General features: G+C 30.7%; 3 protein-coding genes across 7 annotated transcripts in view; 2 read left to right on the top strand and 1 right to left on the bottom strand.

Annotated features, from left to right (window-relative positions):
* Nucleotides 1-20,494, bottom strand: part of LOC115695574 (germacrene-A synthase-like) — an 84,100-nt gene that overhangs the window by 36,760 nt on the left and 26,846 nt on the right. The gene's annotated exons all lie outside the window — the stretch shown is intronic.
* Nucleotides 1,212-4,767, top strand: LOC115715212 (alpha-humulene synthase-like). Of its 5 annotated transcripts, none has more exons than XM_061117818.1 (6): nt 1,630-1,836; nt 1,904-2,093; nt 2,194-2,262; nt 3,057-3,345; nt 3,490-3,880; nt 4,295-4,767. In XM_061117818.1, exons 3-6 carry the CDS (start codon nt 2,251-2,253, stop codon nt 4,329-4,331), a joined length of 729 nt encoding a protein of 242 aa, XP_060973801.1. In that variant the 5' UTR covers nt 1,630-1,836; nt 1,904-2,093; nt 2,194-2,250; the 3' UTR covers nt 4,332-4,767. The 5 variants fall into 5 exon arrangements, with proteins under 5 accessions (XP_060973800.1, XP_060973798.1, XP_060973797.1 ...); XM_061117816.1 differs by having other exon boundaries at nt 1,639-1,836; nt 4,292-4,767; XM_061117817.1 differs by having other exon boundaries at nt 1,212-2,093.
* On the top strand, nt 8,417-12,108 carry LOC115695575 ((-)-germacrene D synthase-like). The gene is made up of 7 exons (XM_030622632.2): nt 8,417-8,546; nt 8,633-8,915; nt 9,078-9,456; nt 9,545-9,763; nt 10,362-10,494; nt 10,617-10,871; nt 11,623-12,108. The coding sequence occupies exons 1-7, from the start codon at nt 8,436-8,438 to the stop codon at nt 11,926-11,928; spliced, it is 1,686 nt and encodes a 561-aa protein (XP_030478492.2). The 5' UTR covers nt 8,417-8,435; the 3' UTR covers nt 11,929-12,108.

Genomic DNA, 20,494 nt, shown 5'->3' with positions numbered 1-20,494 from the left:
ACTGTCATTTTTAGTGATGCGAGAATTCTCAAGATACATAATTGATAATTTTTAGAAAAGGTATATCAACTGACACGTGGTTCTCAAAATTGTTAAAGCTACTCAAAATGTAGAATTGTTTTCAAAAAAAATTAAAAAGACAATCACACACTATAAAATAAAAGTTATTTTCAGTGATAACTTTTTAGTTATAAGATAAATTTTTTAGAGTAAATATTATTTTGGACTCTGTGTTTTGCAAAAGTTATCAATTAGATACCCTCTATTTTGTTAAATGACAAAATAAACCATATATTTTCCAAAACGGTAAAAATAGGACTCTAAGTTCAATTAATTATTTAGGGAAAAAAACAAAAAAATACAAAAAAGGAAAAAAAATTACAAAAATACTTTGGGCCGGCCCATTAAACATTTATACAGTCCACATACAAATATTTACAAAAATACCACATGCACTAAGCCTTCAGCTGTACAGAGCGAACCATAAAGATGAAAATACGCGCTCGTTGCAAAACCGCAAAACAACCAAAATGAAACCAAAACGAGAAAAATACAACTATTAATTCTGGCAAAATCAACTGGAAAAGAATACCTGCAATGATCTAAACTGAAAATGACGAAAAAAATCGGAAAAGCTTGTGAAGAAACTGAAATTACACATTTGTTTTCTATTTTATTCGATCAAAATAACTCCCCCTAATATCGAAATCTATATTCATGAAATGTAGATCTGTAACAAACAGATCTGGAGCTCCCACTAAATCCAAAACAATGTATGATGTGAAATTTTTTTAAAAAAACCTCATGAGTAATACATCTACGTTATATACAGTTGCATTTTGATTTATTTTTTGTTTTGGTTGCTTTATAGTTGCATTATCGTTTTATGATAGTTTATATATTATGCAAGAATTTAATTTGATGGGGACTAAGAAATAGTAGTTATACATAGTAAGTTTTGTGCAAATAGTTGCATATTAATTTTATAGTGAAATAACATATGCAAGTAGCAAAACTATAACAAAACTACAAAACAACTGTATGCAAGTGCAAATAGTTGCCTTATAGTTGCATTATCGTTTTATGATAGTTTATATATTATGCAAGAATTTAATTTGATGGGGACTAAGAAATAGTAGTTATACATAGTAAGTTTTGTGTAAATAGTTGTATATTAATTTTATAGTGAAATAACATATGCAAGTAGCAAAACTATAATAAAACTACAAAACAACTGTATGCAAGTGCAAATAGTTGCCTTATAGTTGCATTATCGTTTTATGATAGTTTATATATTATGCAAGAATTTAATTTGATGGGGACTAAGAAATAGTAGTTATACATAGTAAGTTTTGTGCAAATAGTTGCATATGAATTTTATAGTGAAATAACATATGCAAGTAGCAAAACTATAATAAAACTACAAAACAACTGAATACAAACTAAAATACAGGAAAAACTCTTTGAACATCAACATCCATGATAAATCTCATTGTTACCCATTGATGATATAAAAATGGGACTGACCAGGTTAATCTAATCTATTAGCTTTGCCACCTTCACTCATAAATCTTAATCATGTTTGTCCTAATACTTTCTAATATTAATTTTATAACTCTACCATTATTATTATTATTATTATTATTGATAATTCGATGTATACCCACAATTTTTATTTTCTTTTTATTTACTTACAGTGAAGCACATAAAAAATACTTCAATAATAAGAAAGTTTGCTTGTCTTGTAGGATACCAGATTCTTTGCCCTGTCTTTATAATAAAGTGCTTGCAGCTTCAGTAGATGCCACACTCAATTTCTCTCCAACTCAGAAACAGGTAGCAGAATATATTGCTAAGCTCGATTGTTTATCTCATTTGTTAATAATTTGTTCTGTTGCCGCAGGCTGTTACCCCTGGAATTTTGGGTGGTATAATGAAGGGTTTAAAAGCAGAGAAAGTGGAACACAATGCTGATCTTAGTGGACTTCATAAAAATATTCATGCACATTTAGAGACCTTATTTTCAAGTCCTCCATTCTTAAAACCTTCGACAGCTCTGACAGATGACCAAGAAATCATACAACTCAATTTAGGTTCCGCCTATATCTCTTCCTTAAATTATCAGAAAGGGAATAAAAGTCTTCGTCTTTGACATCTTTTTTATATGTGGCTCACTCTACTGTCTTTATACAGACGACATTGTCATCGACGAACCTCTACACGTCTCATCTTCATCTCAGAAAAACAAGAATGAAACGAAAGGTAAAATAGCTTGCTTTAAAGTTATTGCTTCAAGTTCTTTAATTATTTTGCTGGCATTAAAAATAAAATTATTGAAAATTAAAAAGTGAAATAAAATTAAAAATAAAAAGAAAAGAAGAAAAAAAGAGAGTGAAATGATGGATTGATTGATAGAAAATAAAAAAAGAGAGGGAAGAGAGTAGGATTTGATTGATGATGGATGGAATGATGACTAAGTGGTATTTGTGTAATAAAACCAACTTTGTAAGTAAATAAGTTGATATACGCGTGTGTGAGTATTTTGGTAATAAATTGTGCAAAATGGATTTTTCATGTAAAAATTTCAATTATTTAAGCACACAAAAAATATATATTTTATTTATTAACAAAATTTAATAAATATACCCTAAAAATTATAATTTCTTAGGAACCAAAATAAAAATTAGATACATTATTGGCATTGTAGGGCCAGAAAACTCCCCTATAAATGTCATTTGCAAATATTTGGATCATCTCTTCCAATAAATATTTTCTAGTCAATAAGTCAAGCTAGCTATAACCCTAATCATCATGTCCACTCAAATCTTAGCATCATCATATTCAAATGAAAACCCATATAAAATTGTTCGTTCTACAAAAACATTTCATCCACATATTTGGGGAGAACAATTCTTACATTACAACATCTCAGAACAAGATTGGGTAAGCATATTATATAGTATATATAATATTGGATATATATATATATATATATATATATAACTATGAAGAGATCACTAATAATTATATTTAATTAATGTGTTCATTATATATAGTATTGTCAACAACAAAAGGTTGAGAAATTGAAAGAAGTGATTAGAAGAGAAATATTTGGAGAATCATCATCATCATCAGCTTATTATGATTCTTGGAAAAATCAATTGAAGTTAATTGATGTGGTAGAACGTTTGGGATTGTCCTATCATTTTGAAAGTGAAATAGAAAATATGATAGAACAAATCTACAACAAAACCAATAGTGATGATTTTCTCAAAGATGAAGATTTGCATGATGTTTCCTTGTGGTTTACACTTCTACGACAACATGGATTTAGGGTTTCTTCTGGTAAATATTTATACATATATGTTATATTAAATGAGACTATATATATAACTAAAAATAATTAAAATAAAAATTAAAATATAATTAATTAGTATACATGCATCGCACGTAATATTAATCTAATATATTATGTATATATACATGCAGATATATTTGAAAAATTCAAAGATGAAGATGGCAACTTTAAAAAATATTTGGTAAGTGATACTCTTGGTTTGCTTAGCCTATATGAAGCTTCACACTTGAGTTGTGTTGGAGAAAATATACTTGATGAAGCACTTGCTTTCACAACAACACACTTGATTGAGTTTTTGGCAAAGACAAAAGATCACTATGATGACGATGATTTCTTGTCAAAAGAAATATCTCAAGCCCTAGAGAGACCCTTAAGAAAGACCCTAGTAAATCTTCATGCTAAGCATTTCATTTCGATATATGAAAAAGATGCCTCACATAACAAAGTATTGCTACAACTTGCAAAGCTAGATTTCAATCTATTACAATCCATGCACAAAGAGGAGCTTAGTGAAATCAGCAGGTATATATAATATATATTTTAATTCTAATTAAGCATATTTTTTTTTAATTAAAAATAAATAGAATTTTTACTTCTCAAATTATGACACTTATATGATTTTTCTATCATAATTACAAATTTGCGCCTTTCGTTTGCATTTAGCTCATTTTGCCACACATTTTTCTGATGTAATAAGACCAGTGATCCAAAGCTAATTTAATGTAATTTGAAAGCTTAGAAAAAAAAATAATAATTGCATAGATCATAGTACTAATCTAATTATCAAATCTGGGGTTGTATTAATTCATAATCTTATCCAGTTAATGTTTCAATATTTAAAATTATTGAAATTATGTGGGAAGGAATAAAATTATGTGGGAAGGAATAAAAAGAAACAATAGAGCAATTATTTTTTTTTTCTTGTGAATACAGCAGGAAATGCCTAACAGAACTGAACAGGATCCTGCAATGAGGAACAAGAGCAATCGGATTGCAGAAACTTCTGCAATGCATCAGCAAAATAAAGACTTTTTCAGCAACCCGAAAGAGCATGATGATGTGTTTTGGAACAAAAAACAATGGCGAATTCGTGTCATTGTGAACAGAGTTCAAAATGACAGCAAAAGGAGACTTGCAGGGGGTGCTACCGAGCGAAACAAAGGAAGTGGATAAGCAATGGTTGTTAAATCTGTAATCATTCTTGTAGCTAAATATAATGTATAGTATTCAGTTTTTGTACATAAACAAATGTAATTTGAAGGTTTGAGCAATACAATTTCCTTATTCATAAAAAAAAAAAGAAAAAAATACTCGAAATTTTCTGAAAAAATTAATTTAAGTAATTTAAGATAGTAATTTTCTTATGTACCAAAATAGATAAAATGTTTAAATTAATTTATTTGATGTCATTACCTTTTGAAATGTTAACGGTGGCTTGGTTTGTTTTGGAGAGCCATAAATTTTATTATAAACCACAAATCTCTTGTGGTGTAAATTAAGTAAACCTATAGATCCATACATTGAAAAGTCACATGCATTTATGTAAATATTTATGGGGAGGAGGGACCATTTTTTCGTACTATATAGTGCTTTTTGTATATACATATAAGGGTTGATCTTGATCATCACCTTTTTCATATGGAAAAATAATAAGAAGTAAATTTGGTTTTTGCATTGTTTACCTGGAATTTGGAGCTCTTGAAGAGTCAATATATACCTGCAAAAAATAAGACAAAGGAATCTAACGAGTTTCTCGTGTTTATATCTATTTTATATAAAATGTGGTTATATAACAGAATTCTTGATTTATGAGAAATTATTGGGTAACTTTTTTTTCTAAATAAAAAAAAAATAACAAATTATTAGATGTTGCCACGTAAAAGGTCAACATTTAAACATAAATATAATTAATCCACCTTAAGTGGTGCAATTAATAATAAATTTGTTCATATTGTTTATTTTTTTTATTAAAAATTATTTTCAAATTTTGATATTTAGAATTAGTTAAATTTTAAATATTATTTTAAATTAAATTTGAATGTTTTGATAGTTTAACCAGGTGAGCATTTTCATTAATTCCGAAGATAAATTTAGGACGAATAATAATTTTTTTAATTACTATTACAAAGTATAATAGTAATTATTTTTTTTTATTTAAATCACTATTATGCTTTCAAATTTCAATGATTATTACTACATTGAATATTATTAATTTTCAAATTATGATATTAAAAAAAATAAAAACTAAAATAAAATTAACATACGTGACTTGACACGTAACATCTATCTAGTATATATATATTTATATATATATATGGGTAACGATTTAGTTATTGAACCTTTTTCTACAACAAAAATTCTTTCTAATGGGTAAAAATTAAAATTATACACATTTTTTTGTAAATCGTCTAATTTGAATAATTTGTTGAAACCAAACTGAAAAAGTCAACAAAAATATAAACTAAAAAAAACTATAAAAACATAACCCATCCATTTTGTATATTGAGTGTGTTGATCAAGATAAAGCTAACCCGCCAAATAGACTCGAACTAGCTCGACCAACCCAATTAAGAGATTACTTTTATTATGTTTTATTATGTATAATAAAATTTAATACTATTTTAGATCTTGTGTTTTACAAAAGTTATCAATTGGTCCTCTGTTTTGTTAAATGATGAAATAGACCTTGTATTTTTTAAAATTGTATTAATAGGACACTGAACTAATTTTTTTATCAAAATAAAACTTAAAAATAATCCGATCTAGAGATGTTATGACAAAACTTGTTGCATTTTTCTTTATATGTCCGTGTTAGAAATGGTCTTAAAGTTTGTTATATTAAAAAATAAAATTGTTGAAAATTGAGCTCAGGGTCTTGTTTTTACTATTTTAGAAAATGAAGAACTACAATCGACACATAATTTTATAAAGATTTTGTAATATCCTAAAAATGAGATATTGATTAGCAATCTTAATTAATTTAGTTAAGTAATAATGAGGGATTATATTATTATATAATCCAATACATAATATTATAGGCTAGTATTATGGTTAATTGTACTTATAGTATGGATTGATGCTACCACATCAATGTGATCAGAGTGTTGAGTATAAACTGATATTAGGTTAATATTACTATACAATCAAGAACGTTCGAGATGACTCACTTATATGCTTTAGATGCGGGTAGTAGACTCATGATAATTAGGTGTATGGGCGCCTACTTACAAAGTCAGATATATATTTATACTTTTCTTACTGAGTTTGTCAACTCACAGATATTTTTTTATGTGTAGGTAAAGAGAAGACTAAAGCTTAATCACACATGGTGAGTTTGGAGCTCTCAGTGAAGATTGCACATATTCAGATAGTTAGAATTGGAGTGTTCAGATCTTCGGGACAACATGATCTCAATTTTGTTAGTTGCTTGGCGATACTTTTGTTATGCTATATTTTGATTATGTTTGAAAAATAAATTTTGGGATCCTGAATTTTGTAAACAATTTTTATCTTACGATGTATGTTTAGTAAATTTTTTAATTATCATGAAAGTTTTATTAAACACGATTTTATATCAAACCCTTTGATTAGTAAAAGTTAGCTCAGTAATTAAGAAAATATTGTAGCGTGTTAGACAGCATAAAGAACTAAAATTTATTGCTGGTAGTTATCTAATGCTCGTGTTTGTCTTATTGCCCAAAATCCAAGCCATGGTCGAACCCCATACGAATGGCCCATGAATTTAATTTTTGCCACTTTGTTTCAGTTTAGCTTAAATGACATAAATTGTATTTCTTCTAATTTTATTATTTATCATCTAATTATTTAAATATTAATTTTTATTTAATAATTATAAATATTTACTGAATAAACATACATTTTAAACATATTTATTAATTAAAAACTTGGAACCAATCAGCCATGTAAATCAGTTTAAAACAATCAGCTCAATCGAAGCAAGGGAAGCTTGTCTTCGAATCTAAGGAGACTTAGATTTGAATCTTGGTTTGTTAATTAATATCTCACTACAAAAAATCTTACTTTTAGTCACAACAAAACTTGTGACTAAAAGTGAAAAAATTGTGACTAATTATAAATTATTATTCATATGTTGTGACTAAAAGGTCCGTGGCTAGCTAATGGTATTAGTCACAAAAATTATAATTATTGTGACTTAATGTATTTTTAGTCACAATACTTGTAGTGACTAAAATTAAATTAGTGACAACTTGTAACTAAATACTATGTTTTGGTCACAAGTAACATTATGTTGTGACTAAAAGTCACATTTAGTCACAAAAAAATTTATGTTGTGACTAAAAAGTTGTCACTAAAAGTAGCAGTTTTTTTGCAGTATCTTAAGGTAAATTGTTGTAAGAATTTTTACTGTATTGTTTTACATAGATTTGATTTAACTAGAGTTTATATCTTGACATTGATTCTTATTGAAGGTTATTTACCCTAATTCGCGGAATCCAAGCACTAGCTGCCTAGAATGTGTTTCTAGGACAAGTGAAGCTTATAAATCTGCAGAGTTCATTTGGATTTAATTTTTGCATTTTAATTTTTAATAATCCTTATAAATTCGTAGTAAAACAACTAGGTTTTATATTATGTGATTGAATGTCAGTATTTCAATTAGTAGCATCTGATTAGATCGATTTTTCAATATTAATTGACAGCAAAATAGAATTGATAAGAACCATTCTTCCATCATAAAAAAGATTCCTCGGACTCCACTAAATCTTCACAATTAGCTTTCAAAATTCTTTTTGAATTAATTGTCATTCCAAAATATTTAAAAAGTAATAAGGTGCTTTTTCTTAAACTCGACATATTAACCACAAATTTTCAAAGAAAGCAAATTTCAAATACTCTTCAAAACTTGGGATGTTTGGACCACTAAATAAACATTAAAGGCATGTACATCATGTTCTTCCCTATGAAATCTCCAAAAAATCTATCTTTCTGTATCCTCAATCACACTATTATGTTTATAAATATATATATATATATATATATATATAAAACTAGAGAGGGGATTATTTTGAAAATAATAAAGAAACAATAAAATAATATGTCTTCGAGTGATAATAATAATAAGATGAATCGTCCTAATTCTATCCCATTTTCTCCAAGCATTTGGAAAGATTATCTCATGTCAAATGTTTCCAATAACTCTCTTATGGTAAGTAAGAAACAAGTAATATAGTTTTTCTATGATTTGTTGAACATTTAAGTATTTTTTTTCTCAACTTGAATTAATTTGTACAGGATATGAAGGAAAATAATGATGATAGTGAAATAGTTATTCTGAAGAAAGAAGTGAAGAAGAAAATACTTGAGCTTGACTATGTTGAAAACCCATTAGAGACACTTGAATTTATTGATTCAATTCAACGATTGGGAGTGTCGTACTATTTTGAAAATCAAATTGAAGTAGTTTTGAAGAACATATGTAACAAATTTCACGAGGAAAATAATGACGACGATGATCTCTATGTTGTTGCTCTTCGATTTCGATTGGTTAGACAACAAGGTTATTATATGTCATGTGGTAAGCACAACATTATTATTGTTATTATTATTATTATTATTATTATTATTATTATTATTATGTCACAGACCTATTTTTGGTACCAAATATGTCACATTTTTGCATCTTCCATTTGAAACGGTGCCCTAATGTATTATTATGATGATATATTAATGTATACAGACGTGTTCAACAAGTTCACGAACAATGAAGGAAAATTCAAAGAGTCACTTTTTAACGATATTCGAGGAATGTTAAGCTTATATGAAGCGTCACAACTAAGAGTGCATGGAGAGAAAATACTAGATGATGCCCTAATATTCACAACAAATAACCTCGAATCTGTAGCTAAAACCTCGAAATTAAGCTCTCATATTTCAAACCAAGTAAATCACGCGTTGAAAAACCCTATTCGAAAGAGCTTGCAAAGGAGACAGGCTAGACATTACATGTCTTTATACCATCAAATCTCTTCTCACAATGAGCATCTTCTAGCTCTAGCTATACTAGATTTCAACTTGCTACAAAAACTTTATCACAAGGAATTAAGTGATCTCACAAGGTTAGTGTGTTGTTTTCTTAATTTTTTGTACACATGTTGAATAAATTGTAATAACTATCTATGTGACAAAAATATGATAATTAATAAGGTGGTGGAAGAAGTTTGATTATGAAAGAAGGCAATCGTTCTCTAGAGAAAGAATAATGGATTGTTACTTTTGGACTTTTGGAGTGTTTTTTGAGGCTGAAACCTCACATATTAGGTTGCTGATGAGCAAGTTGATTGCTTTGCTCACTCTTGTTGATGATATTTATGATAACTTTGGGACTCTTCAAGAGCTACACCTCTTAACTGAAGCAATACAAAGGTACTATAAATAAATATATTATATAATTTATGAATATATAAAATTGATTTATAATTTCTTTCAATTAATGTAAAAAGTATATAGAAATGTCTATATATTAACAGGGATATTAAAAAAAGCTAATTTGAATTTTCACCCCTTGGACTTTCATATGTACCAAATTATTCTTCTTGAGCTGAAATCCCCCCCAAAAAGTTTTGTCAAATTTCGCTGACGAAAGCCTGACGTGGATGAAAGTTCAGGGGACACAATTTGGTACATGTCAAAGTTTGGGCCATGTTTGGTAGATATCAAAATTCGGGGGTTAATTAGGATTTAGTACATGGACAATCATTGCATTAGCAAAACTGAATGAAATTAGACTGAAGTCCTTAAATCCAACAATTTGAATAGTTCAAAAATACTATACTTTAGTCACAAGTAATTTTTTGTTGTAACTAAAAGTAACAAAATTTTTATGTTGTAACTAAAAGGTTGTCACTAAAAGTATTTTTCTTTAGTGCCCCTTTCTTTTTCATTTATGTTTGCTAATACTGATTATATATTTTGAATATACGTATATTTATTTATATATCTGTCTATATATATATATGAGTAGGTGGGATATGTGTTTGATTGATCAACTACCAGAGTACATTCAACCATGTTACAAGGAAATCTTGAACCTTTACACTGAAATTGGAGAATTTACTAAGGACAAATCATATTGCCTTAACTACGCTAAGAAAGGAGTAAGTCCTTAAATTAATAATCAATTCAATACAATTGTATACATAATTAAAATGTTCTAACTAAATTATATATTTTTTTAAATTTTATTGAAGAATTAATTAAATTAATGATTAATTTTCAGTTCCAAGAGCTAGTAAAAGGGTACTTTGAGGAAGCCAAATGGTTACACCAAAAACATAATCCAACACTAGATGAGTATATGCCAATTGCACTTGTTACTGCTGCTTCTCCTCTACTCATTGCTATTTCATTTATTGGAATGCCAAATGTTGTTACAAAAGATTCTATGAATTGGATCTTTTCTCATCCACAGCCTAAAAGTGTGCGGACTCTGTCGATCGTTGGTAGAGTTCTTAACGACATTGGCTTTTATCAGGTATATATATTTGTAAAAGTTACCGATCACTAACTTTATCGTTTTGCATATGACAATTTGGCTATATATTTTGCAAAAAAGAAGATAAAATAATAATACCCTGAGCCTAATTTTTTGGTTGAATAATTTTTTTATTCCAATTATGTACCCTGAATTTCTTATTCCTTAGCTCTAACAACTGTGCCTCAATTTCTATTTGTTCCTAACTTGAAATAAGTTTGAACAAAAATCGAGTTCGAGGAACCATTAATTTCCATTTTGTAGGGTTTAATTAAGTTTTTCATTTAACAAAATAGAAATTCTAATTAGTAATTTTTTTAAAAAAACAATATAGTAAAATGATATTTACACTAAGATTTATTATACCTAAATTAGCAATTTATTTCTTAATATTGTCAGGACTTTACATATAATAAATTTCTATAATGTTTCAATTTTTCGAATTGAAATTCAAACATCGTGTTAAGAATTTTCACTACATGCTAATGGGCACAAGTAGTATTTGTAACTTCACTTTGTGTTAACGAATCAAAATCTACACGAAATGAATAGGTGTGAGTTTTTCTTAAAATGAGTTTGGATCATTTTCGAGTAGATATCTGTAACTTGATCTGTTTATGTAAAGGAAACAAATTGTCAATGCAAACTATTTGTGTTAGGTGCAAACTTATATTTTGTCAAACAACATTAATATAAGTAAAATATGTGCTATTTAATTAATTTATAATTTTACACATTGTATATGTTGCAGTGGAGGGAAAGGAGAACAGAGAAAGTAGATTTCTCAGCTGTGAATTGTTATATAAAACAATATGGTGTGGAAGAAGAAGAAGCAATACAAAGACTTAAAGAACAAGTTAGTGATTCATGGAAAGATCTGAATGAAGAGTGTCTCTATCCCAACAATATGAATATCCCAATGCCACTTCTAATGAGAGTTCTTGATCTTGTACGCATGAATAATGAATTATACAGAGAAGGAGATGGTTTTACAAGAGAAGCCTTCATCAAAGATTTGATTGATTCTCTCATCATCAATCCCTACATCCAACAATAATTATTTATATAATAGGGTTTTATTAACTCGTATCGATAGGAAGGGACCATTATAACTAGTTAAGAGCACTCTCAACAGTTTCTTTACTCTATTCTTTAAAATACATCACCAATTAAAACTCCACTTTATTTATTTTACCTCAAACTTTTATACTATATCATATATCAACTTCTCTATTTTTTTTTCTTAATATCATTTAAATATTATATTTTTAATATATTTTATTCATTTTATATTAATAATTCATATAATATGACACACATATATGGAAAAGTTAAAGAATATAATATTAAAATATGTTTAACTCAATGAATAGTACTTATCTCTATATTTAGCAAGCACTATTCATTAAGCTAAAAATATGTAAAATAGCTAAGGTTTACCTCACTTGGTTGGAAACCACTTGATGCTAGCTCAAGTGGCCATAAGAGAGTGCGTGTGTGTTGGAGGTCCTGAGTTCGAGTCCCCGATTATGCATGGTTGTAATATGTAAACGTTTAAATCAAAAAAAAAAAAAAAAATACTTCACTTGGTTTGAAGTTTAATTTTGTAATTTTTTTCTCTATAATATAAAGATTGAACTATTTTAGCTCATCTATTGGGAGTGCTCTAATATTAGCTATATATTTATATTTTATATATAAATAATTGGACTTAATTAAATTAACTTCTTAATTAATTAGTTAAATATTTCTTTGACGTCATGACCTTTTGAAATGCTGAGGTTTGCTTGCTTTGTTTTAGACAGCCATAAATTTAGGAATGTATAAACCACAAATATCTTGTGGATGGAAAAGTCACATGCATGTTTATATATGTAGGGGGCCATTTTTACGTACTATTTAGTTTGTCTCAAAGAGATCGATGTCGTTGTCGTCCTTCAATGTTGCTATCGTTGTCACCATCATTGTCGTGTCCCCTCGGTGACTCCACTTCCACTGCCATTTGAGTCTTCTCTGTATCGTCGTTATCATGGAGAGGAAGAGAGCAAGAGAGGATGCGCTGGTGGCCGAAGAGGTGGCGGGGGCTGCTGCTGGGTTGTTTGTACAGGAAGGAGAGAAAGAGAAAGAGAGAGATAGGCAGGAGTGTTCTCGGGCTAAACTAAGAAAAAAAAAATATATAATATTGTAGGGTTTCTTAAAGAGATTTTTACGAAAAATACTGGATTTTAGGTCAAAGTTTACAATTTTATTGCCAGATTTTTTTTTTTAAAATACTGTCTTTTTATAAAACAACCGTAAAACAATAAAACAGGACAATTAAAAATAACAGTAGAACAACTAAAAAAACAACAATAAAATAACAGTGAAAACATAACACAGTATGAAACTTACATAGTATTCTTTTTAAAAAAATACAGTATTTTTAAAAAAAGAAAAAATCTGCCCCACAATAAAAAAGAAAAAAAAATTGAAATGTCGTGTAAAAACTCCTTTCTTAAATGAGCTTATTGGGCTGATTTATCATTATCATATTAGAGGAAATTACACTCTATATCCTTTTTATATTGTCCTCTTTTATATTTTTACCTTCTTTTTTAAAATCTATCATTTTTACCTTTTTTTTAACGTTGTACCAATTTTGCCCCTGTCACTTCAAGATATTCTTCACGTGATTTTCTTATGTAAGGGTATTTTGGGTACAATACATATAAAAAGAGGTATGTTTCAAATAAATATAAAATTAGAAGTAAATTTGATTAATTGATGAATAAAAGAGACATTTTTCAACTTACCCCTTATTATTATTTTTTTTTTTTTGAATGAAAATAATAACTTTATTAAATCACCATCTCTGTTACCAAACTAGGCAACAAATCAGTTGGAACAGACTCCAAACTGAAACTACAATCAGGATATAATAAAGAGGCTCTAGCAAAGTTATGAGCCACCATATTAGCTGATCGTCTAACAAAGTAAATAACAACATTATTTGAATCTTTAAGCATATCCTTAGAAGCTTCAACAATTTGACCAAACATTGAAATCATGTCAACTGGGCTTCGTAAGGCTTGAACAACTGTGAGGCAATCGGATTCAATGTCAAAAATTGTCGCGTCTTGATCCAACTGAGGGCCTCCCGAATTCCCATAGCTTCGGCTGTGGTAGGGGGGAAATTGCCTTGAAAAATCTTTGTACTCCCCTCATGGAAAGCCCCTACTATCCCTTGCCACCAAACCGATCCCAACCTAATGAGGATCCGAAAACAGAGCCGCGTCTACATTAGCCTTAACTCTACCAACGATTGGGGCAAACCAATGCTCAGTCGCATCTCCCGGTATCAAACCAGAAAAAGTGGTCTCAATGACAGTTTTTGAGCATTTTGCCAATGATTAAGGAAGTTTTTTGCCGACGAGACTATGCCATCCACTCCCACACTTTTACCTTGCCACACTTTGTCATTCTGTGCGTTCCACAAAGCCCAACACACAGCCACAACAATTTCTTTTCCAGCTTTATCAACCTGCTGGAACACCTCCGTACACCAAACCAGAAAACTAAAATTCTGGTGCAAAACCGTGCCTATACCCGTTCTTTCCCAGCATATTGCAGCAGTCGGGCACTCCACCAAGGCATGAAGAATTGAATCATCTGCACTAGAACAAACAGGACACAAAGTTGCAACCTCCACATGCTTAGACCGGAGCTGAACCATCGTGGGAAGACAGTCCATACAAGCTTTCCAAACCAGATTTTTCATCTTAGGAGGGACTTTTAAGCACCAGAAAATTTTCCAGAACTTGCTCACCACATTCTCTTCAATATCAGCAACTCCATTGAGGATTTGAAGTTGCTTATAGGCACTCCTCACTGTATACATACCTGAATTTTCCAATGACCAAGTCAAACAATCCATTGTTGATGACGGCTGAAGAGGGATTTTTGAAATGAGCTCTCGATCTCTCAGCTCAAATAAATCATTTAGAACCTCAACATCCCACTCCCTACCATCAATCGTCAAAAGATTCTCCACCTTAGCATTCACCAGACCTGGATGTGAAGATATAACCATTGGATTTACATTATCGGGCAACCACGGCTCTCCTAACACCCAAATATTTCTTCCATTTCCAACAGTCCATCTAACGCCACTTACAACCAGTTTTTGAGCTTCCAAAATGCTGCGCCAAACATAGCTCGGGTTAGAGCCGAGAGATGCAGTAAGGAAAGAACCATTAGGATAATATCTAGCTTTGAAGACCCGCGCAACTAACGAATTCGTGTTAACACATAACCGCCAGCCTTGTTTCCCTAAAAGAGCAATATTAAAATCCCTTAAATTCCGAAATCACATGCCTCCCTTTGTTTTGTGATGGCAAAGGCGTTTCCAAGACATCCAATGAATACCCGAATTAGATGATGCAGATGACTTCCACCAATATCTAGCCATTAAACTCTCCATTTCAGTTGTTATTTTTGTAGGAATCATGAAGACGTTCATAGCATAACTTGGTAAAGATTGAGCCACTGCTTTAATTAGCACTTCCTTGCCCGCTCTAGAAATGAATTTGGCACTCCAGCCTTGCAACTTCTTTCTAATCTTTTCCTTCAAATAACCCAAAGCAGCAGTCTTGTTTCGGCTCATTGAACTAGGAAGGCCTAAATAAAGGCTTCCCGCTGGTGCAATTACCATAGCCAAACTCGTGCAAAGAACATTCCGTAAGTTATCCTCTACATTGGAACTGAAAAATATAGAGGATTTTGCAAAGTTTACCTTCTGTCCCGAAACCAGGTCAAACTTAGTGTCAATGTATGTTATAAATTGATCGTTGTTATCCACGTTTTTGGCTAAGGACACGTGTAATTCAAATAATAAATACAACTGGTACATTCAAAGCCCATTAGTGGGCCCAATCAACAAAAATGGGTCGAACCCATAACTTATCAATCCTTCTGGTTAAGTAGCCTATGACTCGTCTAAATGAGATTACCTTCCAGCATCGTCATCATCCGGAAAGCATATATCCGTGTAGTTGGAGGAAGCCTTAATGTGTATTCAGAAGGCCATTATAGTTTTCTATTTCTACCGAATCGCACAAGATTAAGAATTACTTTCACAGAATCTCGAATAGAGAATAATATCTCTGTAAATAAGGAAACTAAATAATTGGCAATCAAGCAATTAATATGTCATTAATTCCCCACAAGGTAGCACGGTTTTGACAGCTATACTCGTGATGTGGCCTCCACTATGTCAGCACACAAATATCGCTCCATGGGTCGGGCTTCACTAAAAAAGCTCAAAGTCAATGTATTATTTGTAAACTCTTCATCAGAAGGAAAAGGGTAATTAGTATGATATCTATGCACTATAAATAATATACGAATCCTTCCTACTTAAATTATTGGTAGAGTAAGGCTCATTAACTCTCCAACCACGTAAAAATCCTTGAGTGTTCTTATTTTGTTCTCTCTGAATTATATTTCTTTGGCTTTCATATTTAAATTATTAGTTTCTAAAAATTCAGTAAATATTTTGGTATTTTCATTCAGTGCTAAAGAAAGCAGTTATATGATCGCTGATTACATACGGTAATTATGGCACTCACTCGAACCAAATCTGGTCTTCACTTTCACAACACTCTGATGGATGATCCTGATCCTAATGCCAAGACAAGGACCAATGAAGATCCCACTGAAGTGACCAGTCGCCAAAAAGAAAAAGATCAACATGATGAGCCAGTGATGATCCCATCGATGTAGGCAATGAAGAAGACGAGTCTGATCCTACGAATCTCGAAGATGACAATGCTAATAAGGAAAGTGAGCCTGACAAGACAGATCTTGTGGTCATCATGGCCAGAAAATTGAGACTAATTGAACTAAAGTTAGCAGCTCAAGAAGACTTTTCTCTACTGATGCATGAGAAAGTAGCAGGATTGGAAGCATGAATTGCAGCAGCAAGAAATATGTTTCCTGACGATAACATTCCTAACAATACTAATTCGCGGGATAATAATGCAGGGAAAACTGATCCTAAAAATCATAGAACTGATGATCCTCACAAGGAACCAATGCCTTAGAGCAAGGTAATATACTGATTCTAGAGGCAGAGGTACATAGAAAGACAAATCTCACACTCGACCACGAAAGTCTACCACCAAAAAAGGAAATTCTGACGATTCTACTAGCCAGAGTGATGATGTTGATCAGCCTTTCAACAAACTACCACTATTTTGCTTTGGTTTGTGTAACCGATGCTATAGCCATAGACGCAAATTCTGGTTTTTTTTTTTTTTTTGCTTCGGTTTATAACCACCGCCAAATGTTTTTTTGCTTCAATTATGAACTGAAGCAAAAAAAGGGAATTTACTTTGGTTCTGGTAGAGTTCTTACTAAAACTGGCTTATTACCAGATATATATATATAATATATATATATATGATAAATAATATTTTGGATCCTATATTTGTAAAAGTTATCGATCACCAACTTTATCATTATGCTATATGACAATTTGGATGTATTTTGCAAAAAAAAGAAGAGATAATAATACCCTGAGCCTAATTTTGGTCGAATTATTTTTTATTCTAACTTCCTTAGACTTCTTATTCCTTAGCTCTAACAATTGTGCCTCAATTATATCCCTCTTTTCATTTACCACCTACCTAGTTTCATTTTGCGCCTACTCAACAGAGATGAGCACAGCTGATAAGTACTAGTCTTTACATCATAGGAGTTTGTAATGGTATATGCTAAAATTTTTATATACTTGTTAAATATTTGATACTAATCTAACTTTTGTATTTATTTTATAGGTGTTTTATTGGTAATATGGAGAGTGAAAAGTTAAATATTTTTTTTTTCTGATATTAAAATTTTATTGTTTAGTTTTCCTTAAGTTTCTCTGTGTGCACTTTAGATAAACAATATAATGAAAAAAAATTCTCCACTATTTTTATAACGTACTTAGTAAAATCTAGTAAACTCCCACTTGAAATTATAATAAGATTAAATTGAAATTAAAGTTATTTATTAATCAATTATATTTCACATATAGTTAATGGCAATATCTATATAAAAAGATTTGCTAAATTGCTTTCAATATCAACCTTACCTATTATTATGTCTCCTTTATCCACAAAAATTATGATTATGTGGAATTATTATTTATATACTTACTCTTCTTATTCTTCTTATGGATTATGAATTCTTTGCACAATCAAGTTTTACTGACGATAGACAAATAATAATAACAATAAAAAGCATTGATCATGAAATATTAATAAGTACTTAATTCATTTATAAATTTGAATTAACATCTTTAATTAAAAAAATAACATAGAAATTTATTGTAAGGATTGAGACAAGAACAGAAAAAGAGATTGGAAGAACTGTATTCATTAATGATTAAGAAGGCTCCAAAGAGTTTATATTATAGGCATTAGAGAAGATAACAACCTTCTAACAATACAACCAAAGAACACTCAACTAACAGAGTTAGTTGGTTAACAGTAAAAACCAACTAACTAACTACTAATTAACTAACCAATTCCTTAACAGCCCCCTTCAAACTGAGTGTGGTTTCCACAGTTTGTCTCAAAGTTCAGAGAACCTGATGCTAGAGATTGACTTGGTGAGACAATCATGAATCTGAGCAGTAGCTGGAACATGTTTGTCATTGATATGTTGTTGTAGGACTTTCTTTCGAACAAAGTAGAGATCAATCTCTATGTGTTTGGTACGAGCATGAAGTATAGGATTTACAGCAAGGAGAATTGTGCTCTGGTTGTCACAGCACACAGAGGGAACAATAACTTGAGGAACTTGTAGTTCATGAAGTAGAAATTGAACCCAAGTGACTTCAGCAACAGCATTGGCAAGGCTTCAAAATTCTACTTCAGAGGAGGACCTGGTGTGGTGACTTGTTTTTGAGATTTTCAAGCAACAAGATTTCTTCCAAAATAGATGCACTAGCTAGAAGTTGAACGCCTGTCATCTGGATCAGATGCTCAATCTGAATCACAGAAGACATCAAGAGAAAAGTTTGATACATGTATTAGGTTGTTTTTAGTATTATTTTTAAGTTAATTTTTAGTGTGTTTTTAATTTAGTTCTACTCCTGTTTGGAGCAATTTTACGCTTTTTATATTTTATTTTTGCAGATTTAAAATAGAAGAAGATTAGAAAATATTAAAGGAATAAGATGGAAAAAATAAATAAAAAGATCTCAGAAAAAAATAATCAATAAGATAGAGAAAATTGTGCAAAAAAAAATAAAATTGAAACTTCAAGCCTGAATTCGACTATGTTTTGATTAGATTTTGGAAAATACCAAACCATAAAAGTTCTAGATCTCTCTTTCCTCTTTCCGGAACATCTTGAATCGTCTAATTATGAGCAATATCAAGAGAGTTATGACCAAAATACGATCATTCGACGTAGCAGAAAACTCACTATGTCCAAATAAAAAGGGGCACACCTAGGCATATGGAAATCATGGGCTGCAACCCACCCCTTCTAGTCATAAGAAAAATAGGTTTTTTTTAGCATTTTTTTTTTATCTTTTTTAACTATTTTTTTTGGCTATATAAGAAGTGCACTTCAATAGTTTTGAACAGGCAATCAAGGAGGACAAAAATTAGAGATAAAAATCAATCGCGAAAGCTTTTTTAACAGGGTTTGGCCACGTCCAGAGTTTGAATAGCCACCAAGTTGACCAAAGGTACCACTTTTGGTTGGATTAGGACCACCTCGAGACATAGGATACCTTGTAAAACAATCAGTGCGAGGAGACCACCACGACTGAATCCTGGTGGAACAATTGGAGCTGAGTACGGTGGATGATTAATTATATGGACTGAAACTATTGAATCTTGAGTTAGAAAGATTGGCTTTAACTTTCGAAATATCAAGATTCTTTGTGTGTTTGTCAATGCGAGCCAATTTAGCCATTTACAAAACTTCGATCTCTGCTATAGTGTAGACATCTTTCCTTGTAGTAACAGAGGTGACAAATACATCGCACTCAGCTGGTAATCTATTGAAGGTAGCTTCAATACGATCTTGCGGCGTTTGTTTGTGACCAATCGTGGTAAGAAGATCAACAATCCCTTTGATCTTGAGCAAATAATCATTGAGAGAACCTATCATCTTGCTGTTTTGAAGTTGAGTCTTGTACAGTACTATATTTGCTGCATTAAGAGTTGTATAATACTCGTTGAGAGCTTGTTAGATCTGAGCAGTGGTGTCACAGCTTATTTGGAGATTGTCAAGAGATCGACTAGGAGATTGTCTTGCTGTTCCCAATATTTGAATTTAAGATTGACAACGTGAGATCTTTCATTAGCAACACTGAGGTACTTTGGTGGAGCTCTATCAAGATCGAAGTATTTCTGGTTCGACTTCCTTTGATCAAGGCTAGAACTTGATGTTGCTATGGAAGGTAATTATGTTCATCGAGTTTAATTGAGAGAAAATGAGTAAAAGAAACAGGGTACAACTTGGTGATTATTCTATGTCTGAGCATTCTTCAATCTGGAAGCTCCATCATTAGAGGTACGAGAAATCTCCATTGATGAACGAAAGAGAAAGCTCTGATACCATGTAAGAATTGAAACAAGAAC

Source organism: Cannabis sativa, chromosome 6 (assembly GCF_029168945.1).
Source record: "Cannabis sativa cultivar Pink pepper isolate KNU-18-1 chromosome 6, ASM2916894v1, whole genome shotgun sequence".
Lineage (NCBI taxonomy): Eukaryota > Viridiplantae > Streptophyta > Magnoliopsida > Rosales > Cannabaceae > Cannabis > Cannabis sativa.
Note: the sequence above shows the minus strand (reverse complement) of the source record. Positions and strands in the feature narration are given on the sequence as shown.

Coding starts and splice junctions, on each gene's coding strand:
- LOC115715212 (XM_061117814.1), top strand. CDS start 2,812: ATGTCCACTCAAATCTTAGCATCATCATATTCAAATGAAAACCCATAT. Junction 2,944..3,056: donor ACATCTCAGAACAAGATTGG/GTAAGCATATTA, acceptor CATTATATATAG/TATTGTCAACAACAAAAGGT. Junction 3,881..4,291: donor GAGCTTAGTGAAATCAGCAG/GTATATATAATA, acceptor TTGTGAATACAG/CAGGAAATGCCTAACAGAAC.
- LOC115695575 (XM_030622632.2), top strand. CDS start 8,436: ATGTCTTCGAGTGATAATAATAATAAGATGAATCGTCCTAATTCTATC. Junction 8,916..9,077: donor AGGTTATTATATGTCATGTG/GTAAGCACAACA, acceptor TAATGTATACAG/ACGTGTTCAACAAGTTCACG. Junction 10,872..11,622: donor ACGACATTGGCTTTTATCAG/GTATATATATTT, acceptor TATATGTTGCAG/TGGAGGGAAAGGAGAACAGA.